The sequence below is a fragment of the Lithobates pipiens genome, unplaced genomic scaffold, assembly GCF_037356315.1.
Source record: "Lithobates pipiens isolate NorthernLeopardFrog02 unplaced genomic scaffold, aLitPip1_a1.2 Scaffold_18, whole genome shotgun sequence".
NCBI classification, from domain to species: Eukaryota; Metazoa; Chordata; class Amphibia; order Anura; family Ranidae; genus Lithobates; species Lithobates pipiens.
Genome location: NW_027507758.1, coordinates 474,993,272 through 475,017,493, shown reverse-complemented (window position 1 = coordinate 475,017,493; position 24,222 = coordinate 474,993,272). Strand labels below are relative to the sequence as shown.

Below are 24,222 nucleotides of genomic sequence, written 5' to 3'. Positions count from 1 at the left end.
GGATAAAATCATATTAATATTATTTTGAAGGAATGAACATCCTGGCCCTTAACATGACAACTACAGTCAAAGTAAGTCCTCCTATCAGCAGATGACCTTGTGCATGCAGCTGCACGGAGCAGACAATAGCTGATGATTGCATCTCATACTATGTTGGTGGTGCACTTGACTCTGGGGTGCCGCAACAAATACAGTATGGGCCCTTCTCAATGTCCCAGAAGACCTCTAATTACCGTTACTATTGGAACAGGAAAATATTAGCATCGTTGCACATTCTAATTCTCTGCAATGTTTTCTCATGGACACATTAATCAATGTTACAAGTTATACAATCAAGTAAAGACCAAACAAATATTATCTTAGCATAATAGAAGGCAGTATAAATTATGCATGTGGAGTCATGAAGCCACGTTCCAAGTGTATATTCTCATTAATCACTATTAAAGGGAGTATGAAAAAGGGAAGTTACATTCAGTTAGTTAATTTGACATTGTTACGGTCCTTGTGTACAATGTGTTAAATAATGTTTTCTTTCTGTTTTAATTATAGTTCCATTTCAATCAGAAACTATGACTTTTACTGGAAACTTTATATTTTATCATACAATATTTAATTCTTCAGTGACTCCACTACTTATTAATTTCACACTCAACTTCACTTGCCTTTACTTAAAAAGTTTTTGTTTTTTTAACTTTTGATTAAACTCGGGAGGATTAGACCCTCTGTCAAGTTAAAAAAAAAAAAATCCTTAATTGAGAATATCACCCCAAAGTTTCTACTGGTGACCATTGTCTGCAAGCAAGAAAGTGAGGGGGAATCCAAAATCTATGGTTGTCCCTAGCGCAAGAAGGAGGAGAGGACTTTTCTAAGGCTCTATGTACACTAACTTTTTTTATTAGCTCATAAAAATGCTATAAAAAAACGATATATGAAAAATGCAGATAGCAGCAGTAGTAGCATCTTAGTAGCTTTTAGAAGCATTAGCATTTTATTAGCATTTTTACAGTACATAAAGAAAAAAAAAAAGCTGTTAGTAGCATTTAGGAGCATTTCGTGTTTTATTTTCTGCTGGGAAAACACTCCAAAATATTTTTTTAAATCTTCTAGATGCTGAAGATTTAAAAAAAACACTACTGACCTAATATAATGTGCATGAACCTGTAGGATAAAATGATAAAAAAGCTAATACAGCTTCTAGGAGCTTAAAGAGGAAGTAAACCCTGATGGGTTTACTTCCTCTTTTTTTCCCTGCAAAGGTAAAGCATAATGGACTACTATGCATCGCATAGTAGCTCATTATGTGTCACTTACCTGACACAGGAGCCAGCGAAGTCGCCGCTGTCCCCTGTAGTCCGCCGCATCCATGTTGCTGGTGGCGTCTCGCAGCTCCGACGAATCACAGCGGCGCAGCCGCGATGACGTCACTCCCGCGCATGCGCACGGGAGTCGCGTCTCGCAGCTCCGCCGCTGCCATACGGCGAAGCCGCGATGACGTCACTCCCGCGCATGCGCACGGGAGTCGACAAATTAGGCAAATCCATTCTTGGATTTGCTGCATTTAGTGCGCCTGCGCGCCGCTGTCTACGGCGCATGCGCCGTAGACAGCGGTGCCCATTTTCGGGCAAATATCTCCTAAACCATATAGGTTTAGGAGATATTGCTTGGACCTACAGGTAAGCCTTAATCTAGGCTTACCTATAGGTCCAAGTTGTTTGGAAGGGTTTACTTCCTCTTTAAAAAAAGGTTAGTTTGCATGGAACATTATGCCGGAATTTCAACCAGCAAAAGACCGATGAGAGCTTTTCATCAGAAAATGCGACCGCGTGTATGCTCCATCGGAATTTTGCTGGCCGAATTTCCACCAGCAAAAGATTGAGAGCAGGTTCTCAACTTTTCCAACAGAAAAAGGTTCTATTGTAAATTCTGATCTTGTGTATGCAATTCCGACAAGCAAAAACTCACACATGCTCTGATTCAACTATGAGACGGAAGCTATAGGCTACTGGCTATTGAACTTCCTTTTTCTAGTCCCATCGTACGTGTTGTACGTCACCGCGTTCTTGACGGTAGGAATTTGGTGTGACCGTGTGTATGCAAGACAGCTTGAGTGAAATCTCATTGGAATTCCGCCGGGAAAACCATCAGAGATTTTTCCGACCAAAATTCCGATCGTGTGTACGGGGCATAAGGCTTGGTTCACATATATGTCAATTGGATGTGTTATGAACCGCATCCAATTCGCATGACATGTGGAATAACATTGATTTCCATTGAAGCACTTCACCTATATGCGGTGCATCCACAGTGCAAATTTATAAAGAGTCATGTGTGTTTTCTGAGCACTGCGGTGCAGTTCAGGGCTCATTGAGTTCTATGGCAATGCTTCTGAATTGCAGATGTTCAGGATTCTGTCCAGGATTCAGTTAAGGATTTCAGTAAGGATTGCTCTCCTACTACAGGAGTTGACATCCTTAATCTACTATGCATTGCCCAGCACTAAAAACACAGCTGTGAAAAAAATCCAGTCCTCCTTTCTATGCAGGGATGTGCTGGATTTTGCGCTCTCCAATTTTAGTGAATCACCCTATTTATCTCTGTTTTTAATATATACCTATTAGATTGATCTCCTAATTACTGCTCTTGCAAAATGAATCAATAGTCACTAGCTTACTTTTTTCCTTCTGATGGAATATTTGAATGCTTTTGATGTAATACTTTATTGGTTTATTTGTTGCTCTACTCGTTACATTTTTACATTGTTATGTACTCACCCTGTTCATAAATCGATATGTTTAGCTTTATTGCTATTTGAATATTGCACCACCATCCTTGTATGTACTCACTTTGTCAATATTTGTTCTATTTAAAAAATAATAAACAAATCTGATGAGAAAAATCCAGTCCTGAGCCTTGCAAATTTGTATCAGGACTGCATCAGAAACGCACCTGAACTGCTGAACAAATGTTTTTTTTATTTGCAGGGAAAACATACAATTTGCACCGGGCATGCGTGAATCCAGCATAAAGGGGGCAATTATTCCAGAGACGACTGTTCAAGATGGGGATTTCCCCCACTTTGGAAGATGTTCACTAAAATTATAGCACACAATTAGAAAAAAAAAATTCAAGTTTCCGCAATCTGATATAATATAGGCTTAGTGGTGATCTTTATCCTTTATCCGGGGTCTCAAATATTTTTTGAAACCCCGGATAAAGGATAAAGATCACCACCAATCCTATATTATATCAGATTGCGCATAAAGCTGCATAGTGAGTATGGGTTCTTGATGTCTGAGGGTGGTTCTACTTTCATTGTGATACAGTAACCTACACTTAAATCTAACTTTCAGGCATATTTTTAACTACACAGGTATGAGATTTACACAGCTCTGTTCCAGAGCACAGCCCTCTTTAAGGTGTATGGTGACTTGATCTTTCTTTGCATTCGTTTTCCTTTTTAGGCTTAATGTACACGGGACTTTTTTTCAAACTCTCCTGAATGATTTAACTTGACAGATAGTAACCCACATTTAAAACATCCGTTTTGCCACATTTACATGCCGCATTTAGCCACATTTAGACGCGTTTGCGTTTAGAAGCGTTTGAAAAAAATTGTTGTTTTCTTCAAAATAGCCAAAAATGAAAAACGCCTGTAAACGAAATGCGGCTAAACACATGTGCGTTTAGCCGCATTTGGCGTCTAAAAAGTTGGAAACTTCAGCATCTGAACAAATTTTTTTGCCTTCAAAGAAAAGCCTATAAACACAACTGCCTAAAACCAACATTAAACTAACCTGTATACATGTACACATAAGATCAGGGGCAGTTGAAAAAAAGCAGTCAACTGCTTCTGAACGTCAGCAGTGTACATGTGGACTTGTAACAGATCACCTCCTCACTCCCATCCTATGACTGGACAGATTAAAGAGAAGCAGTACAGTGATGATCTCCTCTCTCTGTCACTCTGGTCTCTCCTGCTACCAGTAGGAATGAACCGAACATCTCCCTGGTTCGGTTTGTAGCAGAACATGCGAACAGGAAAAAAAATAGTTTGAACATGCAAACACTGTTAAAGTCTATGGGACATGAACATAAAAAATCAAAAGTGCTAATTTTAAAGACTTATATGCAAGGTATTGTCATAAAAAGTGTTTGGGGACATGTATCAATGCAAAAAAAGTTTTAAAAACGCACGTTTTTTTGGGGAGCATCGATTTTAATAATGCTTAAAGTGAAGCAATACAAGTGAAATATTCCTTTAAATTTCATACCGGGTGGGTGTCTATAGTATGCCTGTAAAGTGGCGCATGTTTCCCGTGTTTACAACAGTCCGAGATTAAAATGAGATTTCTACAGGAAAAAAGTAATTTCAAAGTACTCCTGGCAATACATATTAAAGTCACTGAAAAAAATGGCATGGGATTCCCTCACAGTTTGGTATGGGTCTGGTATGAATATTAAGGGGAATCCAAAAACAAAATTAAAAAAAAAAAAAAAATTTAAAAAATATTGCATGGGGGTCCCCCTAAATGCCACACCAGGCCCTTCAGGTCTGGTATGGATATTAAGAGGTACCCCGCGTCAACGTTTTAAAATAAATAGCGTGGGTGTCCCCTTCAAAACCAATACCAGACACTTCAGGTCTGGTATGTATTTTAAGGGTAACCACATGCCAAATTAAAAAAAAAATTGTGTAGGGGTCCCCCAAAAATCCATACCAGATTGTTATCCAAGCACGCAATCTAGCAGGCCGCAGGAAAAGAGGGGGGACAAGAGAGCAGCCCCCCCCGAACCGTACCAGGCCAAATGCCCTCAACGTGGGGAGGGTGCTTTGGGGTAACCCCCAAAACTCCTTGTCCCATGTTGATGGGGACAAGGGTCTCATCCCCACAACCCTTGCCTGATTGTCGGGGGTTCTGCGGGCGGGCCTTATCAGAACCTGGAAGCCCTCTTTAACAAGGGGACCCCCAGATCTCGGCCTCCCCCCCTGTGTGAAATGGTAACAGGGTACAAATGTACCCCTACCATTTCACAAAAAAAGTGTGAAAATTGTAAAAATTACACGGCTTGGGGACAAGTCCTTTATTAAAAAATAAAAAAATACAACTGTCCCATGAAGTCTTCTTCTTCTTCTCTTGCTCCGCCAACGGACCGAAAAAGAAAAAAAATGTGACTGACCTGCATCCATGGGAGGCACCCGCCATAATGACCATCCTCTCAAGCGACAGCTCTTTTATAACTGAGGGCAAAAAAGCATCCCTATGGCTTTCCCGTAGCATCAGAGGGGGCGAGGCCACCCGTTTACATCAACATGTGGCACCCTCCCCATGTTGAGGGCATGTGGCCTGGTATGGTTCAGGAAGGGGGTGCTCTCTCGCCCCCTCTCTTTTCCTGTGGCCTGCCAAGTTGCGTGCTCGGATAATGGTCTGGTATGGATTTTTGGGGGGACCCCCACACCATATTTTTTCTACATTTTGGTGAAGGGTTTCCCTTAAAATCAGGTCTGGTATGTATTTTGAGGGGGGCCCCATGCCATTTCTTTTTAATTTTGGCGCGGGGTTCCCCTTAATATTCATACCTGACCCTAAGGCATTGTGAATCGCATGCCGTTTTTTTCAATTACTTTTATGTGTTTTGCCGGGACCGGCAATTCATTATAACCGCAAGAACTTTTAAATTACTTTGTTTCCTTTAGAAATGTAATTTTGCTCTCGGACTGTTCTAAACACAGGAAACATGCAACATTTTACAGACATACTATAGACATCCCCCAGGTATGAAATTTAAAGGAATATTTCACTTTTATTGTTTCACTTTAAACATTATTAAAATCACTGCTCCCGAAAAAAACGGTTGTTTTTTATTTTATTTTTTTGTGATCCAGAGTGCGCTGGTTGAAAATTTTGTTTGACCTTAATTTAAATGCAATATAATAAATGTTTACTATTGAATTTAAGACCTTATTCACATCTATGTAACTTCATGCACAGATATCTATGCAAACCGCACCCAAAATCATCAAAAGTAGTGCAGGAACTACTTTTTCAAATCGATGCGGCAGTGCAAAGTCGGCATTGCACCAATTTGAACAGTGCAATTTCCGGCAATAGGATGTGACTTGTTATGCGATTTAACCTGTCAAATCGCATGTCAAGTTGCTCCAATGTGAACGAAGGCTAATACTGCTATAAATTACAAAATTTATTATGTAGCAATTTTAGTAGATATTCACATTGACTCCATCCGATGATGTCACTGGCACATACCCAGTACACTCTGCATTCAGGGCACAATGAGTGCCGTGAGTGCAGAGAGCACCATGTCACAATGGTAACTCCCAGGCGCATTCCCTTGAAAGTGAACAGTCTAATTGCCCCAATATCTGAGGAGGAAATAGATCTCCTTATGCCACGTACACATGCCTGGACTTCCCGGCAGAAAAGGTCAGACGGAATCATTTAATAGCATATTCCTATTGTGTGTGGGCTTCATCTGACTTTTTTTTTTCAAAAATTCTGATGGATCTAGAAATAGAACATGCTTTAAATCTTTCCAACAGAATCACGTCCTATCAGGGAAACCGTTCACCTGTATGCTATTCCGACAGACCAAAAATGACGCAAGGGCAGTTATTGGCTACTGGCTATTTAACTTCCATTTTCTAGTCCTGTTATACGCGTTGTACGTCACCCCGTTCTAAACGTTTGGACTTTGGTGTGATCGTGTGTACGCAAGTCTATTTAAGTGGAAATCCGTCAGAAAAAAGTCAGAGTTTATTTTATTAAACCGGTCTTGTGTATGCGGTTTAACTAGAAATTTGGGGCTTATGCACGAGCATTTCTTATTGCTAACAGCAACCAATTAGCATTCTAGTATCATTTTCAGACCTGGATATATATATATATATATATATATATATATATATATATGTAGCACTGACCTCTAAAGGAGCTGCTGGTTTTATTTGGGCTTATCGATACCTCCTTGTCTGCTTTTCTGTCTAGGGATTCCTGTGGTAGATGGCCCAAAGAATGAGGAAACTGACACTGAATCTTCTTTTGGGTAATTTATTTAGAACAGAAACAGAGTCTTTCAATAAAGGGTAGAAGGTTAGGAGTGAGTTCAGGTACTTGTATTGCAAAAAAAATGGAAGTCTCTCTCTCTTATAGGAAAATCCAGAGAATAGCGACCGTTTCACAACTGGATTTAACAGCCTCCGGATAGATCTCTCACTAGGCCTAGCAGCCAGTAGGGTGCTCGACAAAGTCTCTGCCACAGACTTGTGATGTACACTTGAGCATTACTGAGGGACGTAGACAAATGTAAAGAGCTATCATACTGTACCAAGTTCTCTCAGCCGTTACCATATGAGTGTTGATCCAGGTTGCGTCCTTCAACTAAGCCTCCAAGTGCCTTCAGAGAAGCCAGCCTTGCGCACTGCCTTCTCCTGAAGAGTCCTCCCCTGGTTCTTCAGTTGCTGGGCCTCTCCCTTCAGATGAGACGGCACCGGACCACCCTTGGATTAACAGGCCCCAAAATCCACTCGGGCCTGTCCCTGCAGTTGCATTGCCTCAGGCCAGCCAGCCCCAATACTCAGGATGCATGGTTCCACATCTCAGGCCAGGAGGGCCATGGGGCTGGATCAGAAGGCCAGAATGCACAGCAGGAGAACACTCCCACTGGGCTGGTTCCGAGAGAACGGTGGCATTCAATACACCCAGCTAGACTGCGTTTCTACTCTTGCCGGCGGTGACAGCGACACCTGTGGTCAAGGAGAACCCAGTGCAACCCAGCTGGACTGGTAGTGAAACCAGAAATTTAGAGAAATAGTCCTGGAACCCAACTGTGGTTTCAGGCAAATTAACTTTAGAAAAAAAAACATAGTGCTGGCTCGTCAGGATATATAAAATATATATATATTTATGTTTACCGTATATACTCGAGTATAAGCCGAGATTTTCAGCCTCTTTTTTGAGGCTGAAAGTGCCCCCCTCGGCTTATACTCGAGTCATCGCCGTCTGACTGCTCGATCAGCGTATCGAGCAGACAGACGGCGGACATACTACAATTCGAAAGCCGCGCCTCCGCCTCCGCCTCCGCCTGTGATAGGCGGAACACTCAATTTCCCAGCAGTCAGTGTTCCGCCTATCACGGACATCCGCTCATCCTCGTACTACGGACGAGGATGAGACGATGTCCGTGATAGGCGGAACACAGGCTGCTGGGAAATTCAGTGTTCCGCCTATCACAGGCGAAGGCGGAGGCGCGGCTTTTGAATTTTAGAATGGCCGCCGAGGCGCCGACGAAGAGCGGCGATCCTGGCAAGGCACGGGACGGAGGCAAGGCAAGGCACGGCACGGGACGGGACGGAGGCAAGGCACGACACGGGACGGAGGCAAGGCACGGCACGGGACGGAGGCAAGGCACGGCACGGGACGGAGGCAAGGAGGCAAGGCACGGGACGGAGGCAAGGAGGCAAGGCACGGGACGGAGGCTCGGGACACAGGCTCGGGACACAGGTAGGCTGGAGACACACACACACACACACACACACACACACACACACACACATACACACACACACACGGATGGATACACACACACACAGGGATGGATGGATGGATGGAGACACACACACACAGGGATGGATGGATGGATGGAGACACACACACACAGGGATGGATGGATGGATGGAGACACACACACACAGGGATGGATGGATGGATGGACACACACACACACAGGGATGGATGGATGGATGGACACACACACACACAGGGATGGATGGATGGATGGACGGACACACAGGGATGGACGGACACACAGGGATGGACGGACACACAGGGATGGACGGACACACAGGGATGGACGGACACACACACAGGGATGGACAGGCATGTCTCACCCTCGGCTTATACACGAGTCAATAAGTTTGCCAGTTTTTTTGGGGGTAAATTGGGGGCCTCGGCTTATATTCGGGTCGGCCTATACTCGAGTATATACGGTATATATTTTTTTTTCTGTAAACATTTATTTGAACTTCCGTGGAAACCCTATGAAAATAGATAATTTAACGGTAGTAGTGTAAAAAAAAATAAAAAATAATGTCACAGACAGATATTCGCCATATTGGAACTTATTTTCTGTACTAGCCTGTCTCAGGGGTCCTTTGAGCTTTACCATGCAGAAAGAAAACAATAGCAGGATTGTTAAATAAAAGCATTTGCTTGTAACATTTACTGGCCAGCCTGACATGGAATGGCATGCCTATATTTGATCACATGTATCAATATAGGAGTCATAAGCTGTTTGTGTCTATAAAATCCACAATCAGCAGATAATGGTTTATTTTGTGTATAACAGTATTATAAAAGACTTCAGTATGCTGTAGCATGCAAGTTAAATATGTTATGGAATGCACATCAATAGCTCTACAGTTGTCTCTTGGAATAAAAACATGGGCATATGGTTGCATACTGACTTGTTACGATGCATTTTAGAAATATTTTATAGCAATAACAATAAAGAACTGAAAATAAAAGGATTCCTATTATTCCATAGTCGTTCTGCATATCTGGTGCAAGGATAACATAATCATCATTACAAAGATATGACTATTTTACACCCACAGTGCTTTTGTTTTTTTCTCCAGCAGGAAACCTTTGTACTTTTTTCTGTGCCTGTGGGTGCATACCATAAGAACATTCTTAAAGAATAGGAATATTGTATGATGGGCCTGATATTCTTTGACTGGGATCTGATACAGTATATCCTCTTAGCCCTTGTACACACGGTCAGAGATTCAGACGGAATGTGTCCTATCGGACCGTTTTGTCGGATAATCCGACTGTGTGTGGTATGCATTGGACTGTTTCCGTCGGAATATCCGTCGGATCCAATTTTCCAACTTATTACTAATTACTAATATTTTCCGACAAACTGGTCCGATCGGACATACTCCGATCATGTGTAGAGAATTTTGATTGGACAAAGTGCCACGCATGCTCAGATCAAATTCCTACACCAAAGCTATTGGCTACTAGCGTGAACGTAGTCCCGTCGTAACGAAAAAACGTCATCATGTTCTGAACGATCGGATTTTCCGACAACTTGGTCCGACCGTGTGTATGCAACAGTTTCCGACACAATCCGTCGGACAAAATCCGTCGGACAAAATCCAACGGATTTGGTTGGCAGAATGTCCTACCGTGTGTACAAGGGCTAAGAGAGATGATTGGCTTCACCATGTGGTGATTATGCCAGTAGTTGGACCCTCACACATGCGGTCCATTTGTCCATTTTTCATCCATCCATTGACAGATGAAAAACAGACATCAATGCATCTTTATGGAAAAACGGATATAAATGGATGATCATCCATTTACATCAGTTTACATCTGCCAACATCTGTTTTTTTGAAACTCTATTTTTCTTCCGTTAAAAGAAATGGATTGGATAAAAAAACGGATGTAAATTGACAAATTGTCAGTCTTTCCATGCGTTTTTCCTTTGGTAGTGGATGTAGAAAAACTGATGAGCAGCTGATGAAAGACTGATGAAAACTTCATCTATTTTTTCTTTGAAAAGACGTGATTGAACTGATGAAATGAACAGTCTATATGTGTGAAACAGGTCTTAAGCATTAAACCATGCCCAAATTATTATTTTTTGCATAAAGTGTATTTCTAAGCAAAACAATTTTTTTCTTTGGATGGAGTGAGGAAGCCACTGTCAAGTTTTTCATTGTTGTCTGTGACCCCATCAGGACAATTCACCAAGCTATTTTATCTAGTGCTTTCACTCCCCACCTGGCCTTTTTTACCCCTTTACATGCCCCTTAGGCTGTAGTCCTCTAGTCTGCCTACTTGCAGTTCTTTATACATATTCACACAATGTTCTCTTTCACAGAAATCCATTGGAACTGCCACAGAGTCTGTACCAATATTTAATTGCCAAATGGGGACTACACTACCACTGATGTCTCTTGTATCACTTATTTGTGCCTCAGTGTGGCCATGGATATGTGGCCACAGCTCCCGGGGGTTGTTGCTTCCCATGGTGCCTTCAGCCACTAACACTACTTCTTGTATACCTAACTTATATGTAGGTAAGAGTGTTTGGGAAATATCCTGTCCCTCCTCTTTATATTTTCCCCCTTGTGTCAACCATCTGTTCACTTTGCATCATTTGTCTTACTATAGATGTATCCATTTCTTTTTTGCTCCTGATGAGTGGATGTCTCCATGAAACGCATAGAGCCCCAGCCTTATGCTACATCATTGCAATTATGTGATTTTGAGATTTAATAATATGGAATTTTATAATCAATTATTATCACCATTAACATAATCATGCTCATTATGAATTGGAACAATTTACTATATATCTATGTATTTATTACCATTGTACTGTGAATTATGTTGCCATACATTAAACTGTTAAGGTGCTACTATTGTTTATCGTTATAATTTTACCAGTCAATGTATACTTGTTTGGAATCAACAAACATTTGATTGCATACCTTATTCTCTTAGCCGTGCTTCATATAAAGTCCCAACCAACCCCCCTCTTTTAATATATTTGCACTGATGATCATTGTCACCAAGAAAAAAAGTGAGGGGAAAGCCAAAGTTTTATCACTGCCCCCAGGACAAGTGGTAGGGGAAACATTCCAATGGGGACACCTGTTTAATAGGGGAACCACCCTCACGTTGGAAGCTCTACTTTACTGTCTGACCGATTATTGTGTTGAGTAGGGAGCCACCTATAGGGTGGTGGCAAATATGAAAGATATATTTCACCAGTACAGGCAATCTTTACATGGATAGCGGGTGAGTGAGGGCACAGGAGTAAGGAGAGCACAGCACTTTCATCACCTTTGCCATATATTTCTGCATGGATTGCACTTTTTAAAGATCTTTTTCTGCAAGGACTACAGTAGGGCTAAAACGATTAATCGATATTATCGATAATAATCGATAATAAAAATCGTTGTCAACAATTTTCATTATCGATTAGTTGGTCCGCACCATGCGATCCGTGAAGCGGGCCGCAGCCTTAGGAATGGCCGTGGCTTCAGCCTAGCTCCAGAGCTGGCGGCCATCTTGGTACACCCAGCGGCGGCAAGCTGCGCGCTGACGTCACCCCCAGTGTGGCATGCTGCTTACTGTAATGCTAATGAGAAATTGGATGAGAGGAGAATTATCATTGTATTTAACATTGATGTCAGCACTGGAAACCAGAGTATGAAGATTTAGGCTGCAAATGCTTTCATATCAAAGCTACACATCATTTAAACCTTAAGCTATTGAGAAATATAAGCACTTGCTAGAAATTGTTTTATGCTAGAGCTGCACAGGGTATTTTTGTTATGCTTATGCTCCTGCTCTCTAGCTGCCTTGTTACCTCCTCCTATGCTTGCCTTTGTCAGGCTGGTTTCACACCTATGGCATTTTTACAGCATTTTGCAGATTTGCAATACAGAACGTGTTCCATAGGAAACCATGTTAAATGGACTGTAGTGAAAATCTGCAAAATGCAAAAAGCACTAATAAAAAGCAAAAGATTTCCAGAGGAGGAGGTGTGGGACCTTTCTGTGCGTCATTGTTGCACAAGTGGCTAAATATAACCTTTTTTATTTTAACGTAAAAAAAAAATGTTATCCTTTAGTATCACTTTAACCTTTTTATTTTCACCACAATTAAACAAGTCATTGCAAAATCCTATAAATCCTAGGCTCTAAATTTCCACAGTGAAAAGCAACTGCCTGCACTGCTTTCGGCTCCTCCTCCCCCCCTCTACCCAGCAGCCTTCCGATAGACCCGCCGCAGAGGTCAGGCATGGCAAGCCCTCGCCGGGCCACTTTCCAGCGCTGCCGTGATTGGAGGTTGTGCTCTGCACATGCGTGCATCCATCTCCCGGCTTCGGGGTGCCCTTCGCTCCATTCGGAGGAGTCGGCCGAGTCACATGTGGCGGGTCTGGACTGAGACTCCGCACCACACCACCCCGGCACACCGAGGAGGAGCCGCTGTCACCATGAAGAGGTGAGAAAACCCGAGACGCCGGAGGGGGGGAGGGGAGCACTGAGAGGAGGTGGGGCAGTGACACCATGCGAGAGGGGAGGAATGTGTCATCTATACTGGGGGGACACGTGTGTGTGTGTATGTGTGTGTGTATATATTTCTCCCCTTTTTCAGTTTTTTTTATCCGATTAATCGATTAATCGAAAACATAATCGGCCGATTAATCGATTCTGAAAATAATCGTTAGTTGCAGCCCTAGACTACAGTCTATTCTTTTTAGAAACAGGATACAGGAATTTTCAGTATCAGCATCAGTCTAGACTGCCATTTTAGCTTCCAGAAGAGCACATCAGTGAAGGCCACCTTTCTCCCTTTAATGCACATATGATTGCAAGTTCATTCATTGTTTGATTGTTTTTTAACCACTTACCCACTGGGCACTTAAACCCCCTAACCAGACCAATTTTCAGCGGTGCTCTCACATCTTGAATGACAATTACTCAGTCATGCAACACTGTACCTATATGATTATTTTGTATTTTTTTTTCACACAAACAGAGATTTATTTTGATGGTGTTTAACCACCGCTGGGTTTTTTATTTTTTGCGTTATGAAAGAAAAAAGATTCAAAAAACTCTAAAAAAATGAATTTTTCTGTGTTTCTGTTATAACATTTTGTAAATTTGTATTTTTTCTTCATAAATGTTGGCCAAAATTTATACTGCTACATATCTTTGGTAAAAAATAACCCAAATTGGTGTATAGTACTTGGTCTTTGTGAAAGTTATAGAGTCCACAAGCTATGGCGCCAATCTCTAAAAAATGATCACACCTGAAGTACTGACTCATTTCTTGAATAACAAGCCAGGAAAGTACAAATACCCCCCAAATTAACCATTTTTAGAAAGTAGAAATTCCAAGGTAAGTAAGTAAGTAAGAGGTATGGTGAGTTTTTTTTTTCACAAAATTGTCATATTAGCAGGTTATTTCTCACACACAGCATATGCATACCACAAATTACACCCCAAAACACATTCTGTTACTCCTCCTGAGTACAATTATACCACATGTGTGAGACTTTTACACAGTGTGACCACATACAGAGGCCCAACATTGAGGAAACACCTTCAGGCGTTCTAGGAGCATAAATTACACATATCATTTCTTAACTGCCTCTTACAGTTTTGAAGCCTTAGAGCACCAGTTCAATGGAAATGACCCCAAAAAATTACTCAATTTTAAAAAGAAAACACCCCAGCATATAATCTATGAGGCATCATGTGTCTTTTGAACACGTCATTTTTTCCTTCAAGTTTTTGGAAAATGTGGGAACAAAATGAAAACGCATTTGTTTTTACACAAAGTTGTCCATTTATACAATATTTCTAACACATAGCATGTACATACCAAAAATGACACCCCAAAATAGATTCTCCTACTCCTTCTGAGTGCGGTGATACCACATGTGGGAGACTTTTCCACAGTCTGGCCACATACAGAGGCACAACATGCAGGGAGCACCGTCAGGTGTCCTAGGGGCATACATTTCAAATCTAATTTGACTACCTATTACACTTTTGTGAGGCACTGTAGTGGCATGGATGAGAACTGATGTGGCATTTGTGAGAATGAATGGGGATGGATGAGCCGTGTATTGGGATGGCTGAGCATGGTTTAGCCATAAATGTGGATGGCTGAGTATGGATGGGATGACTGAGTATGAATGAGTACGGCTGGGTGTGGTTGAGTATGGCTGGGAATGGTTGAGTATGGCTGACTACGGATGGGATGGTTGAGTACGGATGGGATGGCTAAGTATGGATGGGATGGCTGGGTACAGCTGAGTATAGCTGGGTATGGCTGAATATGGCTGGGTATGGCTGGGGAATTATAGGTACGGCTGGGTATGACTGGATTTGACTGGGTACGGCTGGGTATGACTGAGTATGTATAGGGGTGAATGGATGGATGAGTATTGCTGAGTATGAATGGCTAAGCATGGATGGATGGATGAGTATTGCTGAGTATGGATGGCTGAGCATGGATGGATGGATGAGCATTGCTGAGTATGGATGGCTGGATGAGTATGACAGGGGGATGGCTGAGCATGGATGGATGGCTGTATGAGTATGACAGAGGGATGGCTGAGCATGGATGGCTGGCTGGATGAGTAGGACAGAGGGGTGGCTGAGTATGGATGGCTGTATGAGGCTGCAATGGGCACAGATCAGTGCTGTGGGCACTACACATCCAGCCCACGGTGCTACTGCAGCCGTTCTCTCCCCTCTCAGCTCACACTGTACCGATCGGTACAGAGAGGGTTGAGAGAAACCGAACATGACGCCGATTTGTTTACAAGTGGTCGATCTGTCATTTGATGGAGCGATCACGTGGTAAACTACCGCTGAGAGTGCGAATTTACCATGATCCGTGATGCGGATACTCCCGTGTACGCCCTCCCAGAGTTATCGAGCCGCGCTGTAGCCACCATTAAGTGGTTAAAGTTTATATATATAAACTTAAACTATATATATATATATATATATATTATATAGTGTATATATATTGCATTACAATGTATTTAATGTGATTTGTAGGTAGCTCTTTGCAAGAAATGTATTCATTGTATGCATTTGTAAGAAACATATGTAGGGCTGTTATTTTCGCCTACCAACATAATGCAATGTAAGTCTATGATTGGTGTTATAGCTTAGTATTTGGCACCATCTAGTGCCCAAAAACAGGAAATGGACTTAAATTATGTTTTCCTTTTCTATAGCACTAGAAAATACAACAGGAAGTGACTGTTCTGTTTACATTTTGCTATGACCTACCTACCCATGATCACCCTGTACTGAACTGCATGCTGGGTAGGCTATAAAAGAGCATGTGCGGCCATTTTTTTCTCTTCTGGACACATGGCCTGCCTAGAAGGACCTATGAGGAGGTCTCCAGAGAACTGCAGCCCGCATGGTGCAGAGCAACATTTAAAGCCAGAGGAGGACTTCACACCACAGCATACTGGGACAGCAGTGTGGTCAGATCGGGAAGCATCCAGAGGCACCCTGACAGAGGTAACTGAGGACTCCTGGTGACTTTGTAAAGCAGAAAAAGCATAACAGTGTGGCTGCAGCAAATAGACTGAGACTAGCGGAGCGGAGCTGTTGCATTCTTCAAACCCAGTTTGGTGAGAGGGCTGTTGCCCACAGTTTCTTACGCGCTTGCATATACCTAGACTTTAACACAGTGTTGCTGGGACCTGTAGTCCCACGGAGGAGGATCTAATAATAAAGACTGAGTTTAAGAAGGCCTAAAGCCTTTACAAGGCAATTACAAGTGGGTCACACCACAGGAACAGTCCTAACATTCGTCTCACGTTAACACTTGTTGTTACACTGTTGGATTACAATTGTTACAAACACAAATAGCTAGCAGAAGAAAGAAGATCAAAGACTGTGCTTCTCATTGCTAGGCCTTGCATCGTATAAAAGTAGGGGGAGCTCCCTTGTAGTGGTGTTATACTTCATTATTGACTTTTTTGCATTTTTGTGTTTACCAGAGTGTGCTGGAAGTGGGAAGGTGTCCAGAGCAAGGCGTGGTCACTCTGAGCACTAGTCCCAATTGGAGACACATTCTCAGGGATAATCTGAGACAATTTGATATGTACAACTGTTGTGTATACCTACTGTGCTGTTACATTATGTTGGTGTGACAGTGCAAATGCTGTAGTTACTATTTTACACTAACCTCAGTAAAAATAAGTTTCTTATTAAGTACATTGGTGTGGAGTGTTGTTCCTTTTTCAGCAGCAGGTGGAGCCATCGGATACTCAGGTAATAACAAAGGTATATTGTTATTATATTGTATATTGTGGGGTTATCCTTCACCATTAGTTCCACACCAACATTGCACCACAGCTGTGTCAAGGGGACTGAGCCAGTTCAGTAGGAGTTTAATAGCAGAGTACAGGTCCAATCAAACTCAGCCGCTCCTTTGGGGGTCAGTGCTACACATATATAAAATCATATTGTAACCTCAGTCTATGTGATTGTATTGCAGTTTTACAGAACTATTCACAGAAGTAAATTCAGTTTTGGAATGAAACTACACTGCTTCTTTCAGTTTTGTTAGCTAGCTGTCGGCTACCTGTTAGTAGGACAGTGTATCTACTAACTTAGTGTTCTGTCTCTGGGACAGGAAGTGAATACAAATTTCCCCATTGGTACAAAGACAGCAATTTAAAAAAAACTGGCAGGGGTTTTAACCCTTCCCCACTATCTAAAACAAAAAGAAAACATTTTGACTTTAGATGGCCTTTATATATGCCCTCTAAATCACATTTCTCACCTGACCTCTAGGAGAGAGGTTGGTGGTTCCAGCATACACACGTTGCCAAATACTGTATATACAGTTGTCAAATACTGTATGACACTTCTTTTCACCATAACACTATGACAACACATAGATTTCCTTACCTGTTTAATGGCAAACAACAGTCTTCCATAGCAGTATACGATGACGATGAAAGGCAACGCCAGACAGAATACGAATAAGCACACAATGTAAGATGTGTTTGTGACATCACGGGAGTGCCAGTTCACTGAGCATGTGGTACCTGGTCCTTCTGGGCCATAGTTGCTCCACCCAAAAAGTGGTGGTAGAGTCCAAAAAAGGGAGTATACCCAAGAAACTAAAATTCCCAACCAAGCTTTCCTAAAGTTTGTCACATCCGCTTCTGTGCTCCTGAGCATGGTGCAGTAACGCTCATAAGACAGTACAGCCAGAGAAACCAGAGATACTGTTCCTATAAAATAAAAGTGGAGGAAACCATCATATTAAAGTTATATACCATTTTTGTGTTTCTATTTCATAATTATGTATATAAACTTGAGGTGATTGTAGCTGTACTAACAAACAAAAAGCACTGTCTGGACCTTGAAGAAGGGGTAAACCTCCAAGTATAACTAAATGCAAAATTTGGGTTAATTTTGGATAGAGTGGAGAGGGATTAGAATGTTTGTCAGTTTTAATTGTTATCTTTGCCCCCGTTAAGGAGATCCATGCTTTCTACTTGTCCTGTTTACCATTATCATTGCAAGTAAAAGAAAATCCCAAATTTTGGGTTGTCCCCAGAAAGGTAATAGTATGGAAATGTTCCAATGGGGACATCTGATCTGGTTACCTGGGGGTCCCCAGGGATTTCCCTTAACCTCCCTAGTGGTGATCCCGAGTCTGGCTTAGGCTGGGATTTCAGTACTATGAGGCCGCGTACACACGCGCGGACTGTTGGCCCAACTTTGTCTGTCCAACAGTTTGAGCGAACAGTCCGCTCAAACTTAGCATGGACGGACATGGCCACACACGACGAACAAACAGTTTGCTGAAACCGTGCGCGATGACGTGAACGGCACGTACGACGGGACGCAAAATACGACGTCCTATACACTGCATTATAACTTTCGGCTTGAAAATCCTTTCTGAGCATGCGCGGAACTTAGTTTGACGAACAAGCCTACACACGGGCGGACTGTTCGTTGAAACAAGGTTTCAGCGGACAGTTTTTCGGAATTTCCGTAAAACCTTGTCCGTCCAACTGTCCGCTGAAACTGTCCGCTGAAAGCCCACACACGAGCGGACTGTCCGCCCAAACACTGTTCAGCGGACAAGGTTGGGCCAACAGTCCGCGCGTGTGTACGCGGCCTTAGCGGTAACCCCGAGCCAGACTCGGGATCGCATCGCTGGATACAGGGAGGATACATGGAGATGTTACTTACCTTGTCCCCTGGATCCAGCGATGTCCTCCACACTGTGTGAGCGAGCTGTCCTCCGCTCGATTCACATAGTGCCCAAATGCCGCCGAGCTCCGTTCCCTGCGAAGTTACGACGCGCGGGAGCGGAGATCGGCGCCAAATTCAAAAAAGTAAAAATATACAAAACACATACAGAACTGTAATCTTACATATTACAGTACTGTATAAAAAAAAAATAAACACCCCCTTTGTCCCTAGTGGTCTGTCCAGTGCCCTGCATGCACTTTTATATTATAAATACTGTTTTTTTCTGCCTGGAATTTGGAGATTGTCCATAGCAACCAAAAAGTCTTCCTTTATGTCAAAACTGATTTTAGAACAACTAGAAAACAGCGATAATAAATTAGAATCACTTGCAGAATTGAGCGATAGCGATTTTTGGGGAAATTCGTCATCAAACACTAAATCTAACGACAGCGACAATTCTGCAAATGAGCAAATTTCAGTGTTTTTGGATTTGATTACATTATTGAATAATTTTTATTATTATTTATTATCATTATTTATTATATTATAAATTTTATCATACCCGGGATGTCTACTAGACTCTTATTTGAACAGATTTAAGAGAGTTATTCCTAAGAATTACAGACCTACAATATAGAACGCCAAATTTCCATGCAAAATAATTGTACCGCTTTCAGCACCTAAAATCAGAACTAATCATACCGCCAGGGAGGTTAATTTGCAAAGATTTCTTCTCACTTTCTGTTTGGCTATGGGACATTTCGGGGAGATTTCCACATTGGGAAACAAATGGCGAAAAATAAAAATCTTACATGGGGTTGTAACCCTTACCTGCTCTATCCAAATTGGAAACAAAAAAAAATATTCTATAGTTTGAATTTAATCATTATTCTAAATGTATCCCTTATACAGTACATAGGGGAAGTGATACACTGAAAATATTAGTTAATATTTTAATATTTTGAAAACTCCTACTTTACTTATATAGGAATGTGTATGATGAATACAAGGACTAATACAATTAAGAAACAAGACTAACGTGTCTCAATAAATGCTTAAGCCTTGCTCAGGCAACCAAATTCAATTAAAAGTTTTGGAGATGTCTGCAGGTCAGGTGAAACAGTTAAAACAAGGAATCAGCTATTTAAAACTTGAAAAAATGTCAAGTTCATTTGAATAAATCATTGTATAATCACAGAAAAAATATGGAGATGGTTTATAGCTTATCTGCTTTAAACACACATGCCATAACTCAAAGTAACAGCCATAAGATTGCATTTTATATGTATATAGAGATATTTCATAAAGCATCTTTTTGAGCAAGAACATAGTATAAAGATAACAATATTCAGACATTCAAATAAAGCATTTGGGGAGGTTAAAAAAAATTAAAGGTGTCATCACTAAAGGAACAGTCACTCACAGCGGTACAGATAAGCGATTAAAGGCACCATATGCACAAAAAGAATTGCAAATGCAGGGGATGCTATGTGTCAGTGAAAAGGTCAAAGATAAGGACAGCCAGACTGCAAACTATAGATTTTGCAAGACCCAGAAGAACAATACATACAATCAATGTTTTACTGGCTTCTGTATTGCCGTGATCAATAAAGAAGTGAATGAAACACTTCGCACATATGATAGCTATAGGAGTTATATGACAAATTATACAGACCTCTAAAAGCTAAGTGGATATATAGTATTATGTGTTATTGAGGAAGATATAGATGTGGTGGCAAGTTTCATAAAACGATATTGCAATAATAATTGCTGAAACCCTCCTCAATTTGCTGTTGCGGGGGACTGGGCGGGCTGGTCTCTCCTGGCATCGGCGCCACACCTTCACACCATGTGCAAGATGTAATTTGGCATCCCGGCGCTGGTGTTTGTGTTTTTCCATCAGCGTCAACACACTGATGGAAAAATGCCTACCTGGATGGGTAGCGGTCGCCCCTCTGGCAGGTATGCTTCCTTTCCTAATTGTTGCACCTGTGTGACGCTGCGAGGAGCCCGCTCATTACTCTGTGTGCATATAGTGTGCCCATTAGTGCCGGTTCACACTGGGGCAACTTGTCAGGTGACTTAGCCACCTGACAAGTCGTGTTCCATTTTGTACAATGTAACCATTCTAATAATAGCGACTCAAGTCGCTCCGACTTAGAAAAAGGTTCCTGTACTACTTTGGGGGCGACTTGAGGCGACTTGCATTGACTTCTATACAGAGGTTGTTTTGTAAGTCGCCACTCCTGTCGTGTCGCCTTAGGCAGTGGCGCTGCAAGTCGTGCTGCCTCAGTGTGAACCGGCTCTTAAGGTCAGCCTTTCCATCAGGCAGCATATCCTGTCTCTCACTGCACTTCCATGGACTACATACAAAAATATTTTTTACTACTACATAAGGTAATTATCTGCTCACCTTTTTGATACCTATGTCCCTTTAGTATTTAGTTGTCATTTTTCACACTCTTTTCTTTCTTCCCCATTTCCTTTCATGATGGTTTTTTGACCCACATCCTTACTGAGACTATAGTCCCTCTAGCCTATTCATTATATCACACTCATATCCTTTATATGGATTTGTGGTCTTGGGTTTCTATTAAATTATATTTGACTTTAATACGTATTTACAATGCACCTTTTGTAATTAATTTCTATAATTTGAACCCGCCCCTACCACCATTTGGCTATGTGTTTTTCATCTCTGTTGGGATCATTGTATGCACCCAGTCTTTTCAATGCCGGGTTCTGACCTCAGCTCCCGAGATTGATACCTTTGGCAGCCCTCCCTGTCTCGATGCACAGATTCAGACTCTACAGGCTTGTAAGTACATTTCTCTCCCTACATGTATATACTTATCCCATATATGGTTTCAACCATGGTACATATTTATTTATTCATGTTTTGTTGTAGACCCAAGTGCACCTGCTCCTGAAGAGTTTAATTTTATATACACAAAACGCGCCGGCCCAACTGTATGCACCTACTCTATAGATGATCTATCGATTTTAATATACTGTATATACTAGATTTCTTTGATCTTATGTTGTTTCCACATGGAAGATCTTACCATTTACCATTCTATGGGCCTGCCATGCTGCATTACCGTTTTCACCATACGTGTTTTTTTAACATGTGATTCCATATTTACTCATTGCATTTATGTTATTCTGTGATCGACTTATCATTTAGCCACTCCCACCAACCTTATTCAAAGTCCAGAAAACCCCCCCTTGTTACGATATAGGAATGGAGACGTGTTCCCGCATGTTTCACTCGAAGTCCCACATTTTTCCTCTTTTTTTTAAAGCAATTTTTATTGGGACTTCGACATTGAGGCAGACAGATCGGACACTTTTGACACTTTTTTGGGACCAATGACGTTTATACAGTGATCAGTGCTAAAAATAGCCACTAATTACTGTATAAATGTCACTGGCAGGGAAAAGGTTAACACTAGGGGGTGATCAAGGGGTTAAATGTGTGTCCTAGGGAGTGTTTCTAACTGTGGGTGGATGGGACTGCCTGGGGGAGGAAACCGATCGCTGTTTCTAAGCAGTAGGAACAACAGATCTGTCTCCTCACCCCTGACAGAACGGAGGTCTGTCTATTGACATTGACAGATCTCTGTTCTGTTTTGCTCAGAAGCGATCGTGGGTGTCCGGCGGACATCACGATTGCCGGGCATGTGCATCAGCTCTGTCGTCGCACGTGCCCCCTAGTGATTTTAAAGAGACCGACATGCATCTAAGATTGCTAGCCCAGGGGAGCCAACCTGCTGCAGTATAACTGCAACAGCTGGTCCTCAAGTGGTTAAAGTTCATTATAAAAAATTTTTGCTGTGGAGGTCACATGTTTCCTGTCAAAAGTGGAGCTCCAGTCTGCAGCTTTATTTATATATATAAAATGTTTGGGGGTTCTAAGTAATTTTCTAGCAAAAAAAATATACACTTTTGCTGGTAAATGGACTTTCAGAGGCAGTTGGCTGCTTTTTTTTAGCTGCCCCTGAACTCATCCAATGTTATCTTATCAGTACATGTACACAAGTTTGTTTAATGTCGTTCATAGGCAGTTGCATTTAGAGTCCTTTTTTGGAAAGCCAAAAAATGCCTTCTGACGCTGAGTTTAGAGGCATTTGCATTTAGTCGCATTTCGTTTACAGGCGTTTTTCATTTTTGGCTATTTTGAAAAAAAAAATCAAAATAGCATTCCTTGTAATAGGAATAAAATTGCAATTTTTTTTAAAGTACAGTGTAAAAATAAAAAATAAAAGGTGAAATAAATAAGAAAAAAAGTAAAAATTTTAACCGCGTCTCGTCACGCCGAGCTCGCATGCAAAGCAAATGCATACGTGAGTAACGGGCGCATATGATAACGGTGTGCCGTTAAAGTTCAAGTTTACATTACTCACTAGGGGGGAATCTCTGTGGGAATCCAATATGGGGTCCTAGTAGTAGACAGACTTAGCAACGGCATGCAATGCCAAGCTGCAGCAAGCAAAGCCGGCAGAATATTAGTATGCATAAAAAGGATATTTACTCAAGAGATAAGTAAATAATCCTGCCACTTTATAAAACTCTAGTTCGGCCACATCCAGAGTATTCTGTCCAGTTCTGGTCACCAGTCCTCAGCTTTCCTTCCAAGTTATGACGTCACTTCCGGTTTCCCTGTGCCAGTGATAAACTGAAAGTGACATTAGCAGCTCCGTGGAATGCACAGCCCGAGCTAAGCTATTTCAGAATTGGTAAGCAATGTGTCTGCACTCTGCAGTATATCCACCTTGACCCTCAAATAATTGAAAAGACCAGTATTTCCTTGCTAGTTGCTATGTAATTTAATGCACTAATGCAATAATAAATTGACTCAGAGGTACTGATCATTGTGGATTTTTTTTTTAAAATGAATAAAAAATTGGTCCCATCTTTGAAACAATTGCCCTTTACAAGGCATTCAGGTGAAGAAAAAAAGAGGATAAAGGAGCTTGGAATACATCAACCCAAATTGCAAATTCAGCGGAGATCAACTGATCGTGGTTGAGTTTACACTCAAAGCTTTTCCACCACTTCTAATGCCACATACACATGATCAGACTTTCCGGCAGACTAGGTCCGACGGTCTTCCTGATGGACTTTCAGAGGAGTTCTGATGGACTTCCGAACGAACAGACTTGGCCACACACGAATGGACTCCGTTCAAAAGTCTGTTTGTTTTGAACGTGATGACGTACGACGGGGCTAAAAAAGTAAGTTCAATAGCCAGTAGCCAATAGCTGCCCTTACGTCGTATTTGGTCCGTCGTACCAGCATACAGATGGATGGTTTTCCAGATAGGAATTGAGTCAGTCGGACATCCATTGTGCCATAATACTTCTACCCATAGTATCACTATGGGTGCTTAGCTTTGTTCTTGATTGGCACTGTACTAGGAC

The 24,222-nt window shown here is 41.7% G+C and overlaps 1 protein-coding gene across 1 annotated transcript in view; it reads right to left on the bottom strand.

The window, feature by feature from the left end:
• The window catches only part of LOC143986745 (vertebrate ancient opsin-like), a 162,161-nt gene that overhangs the window by 122,581 nt on the left and 15,358 nt on the right, over positions 1-24,222 (bottom strand). The window contains exon 2 of the mRNA XM_077485149.1: positions 17,498-17,826. Coding sequence (XP_077341275.1) covers positions 17,498-17,826 — 329 coding nt within the window. The remainder of the gene's footprint in view (positions 1-17,497; positions 17,827-24,222) is intronic.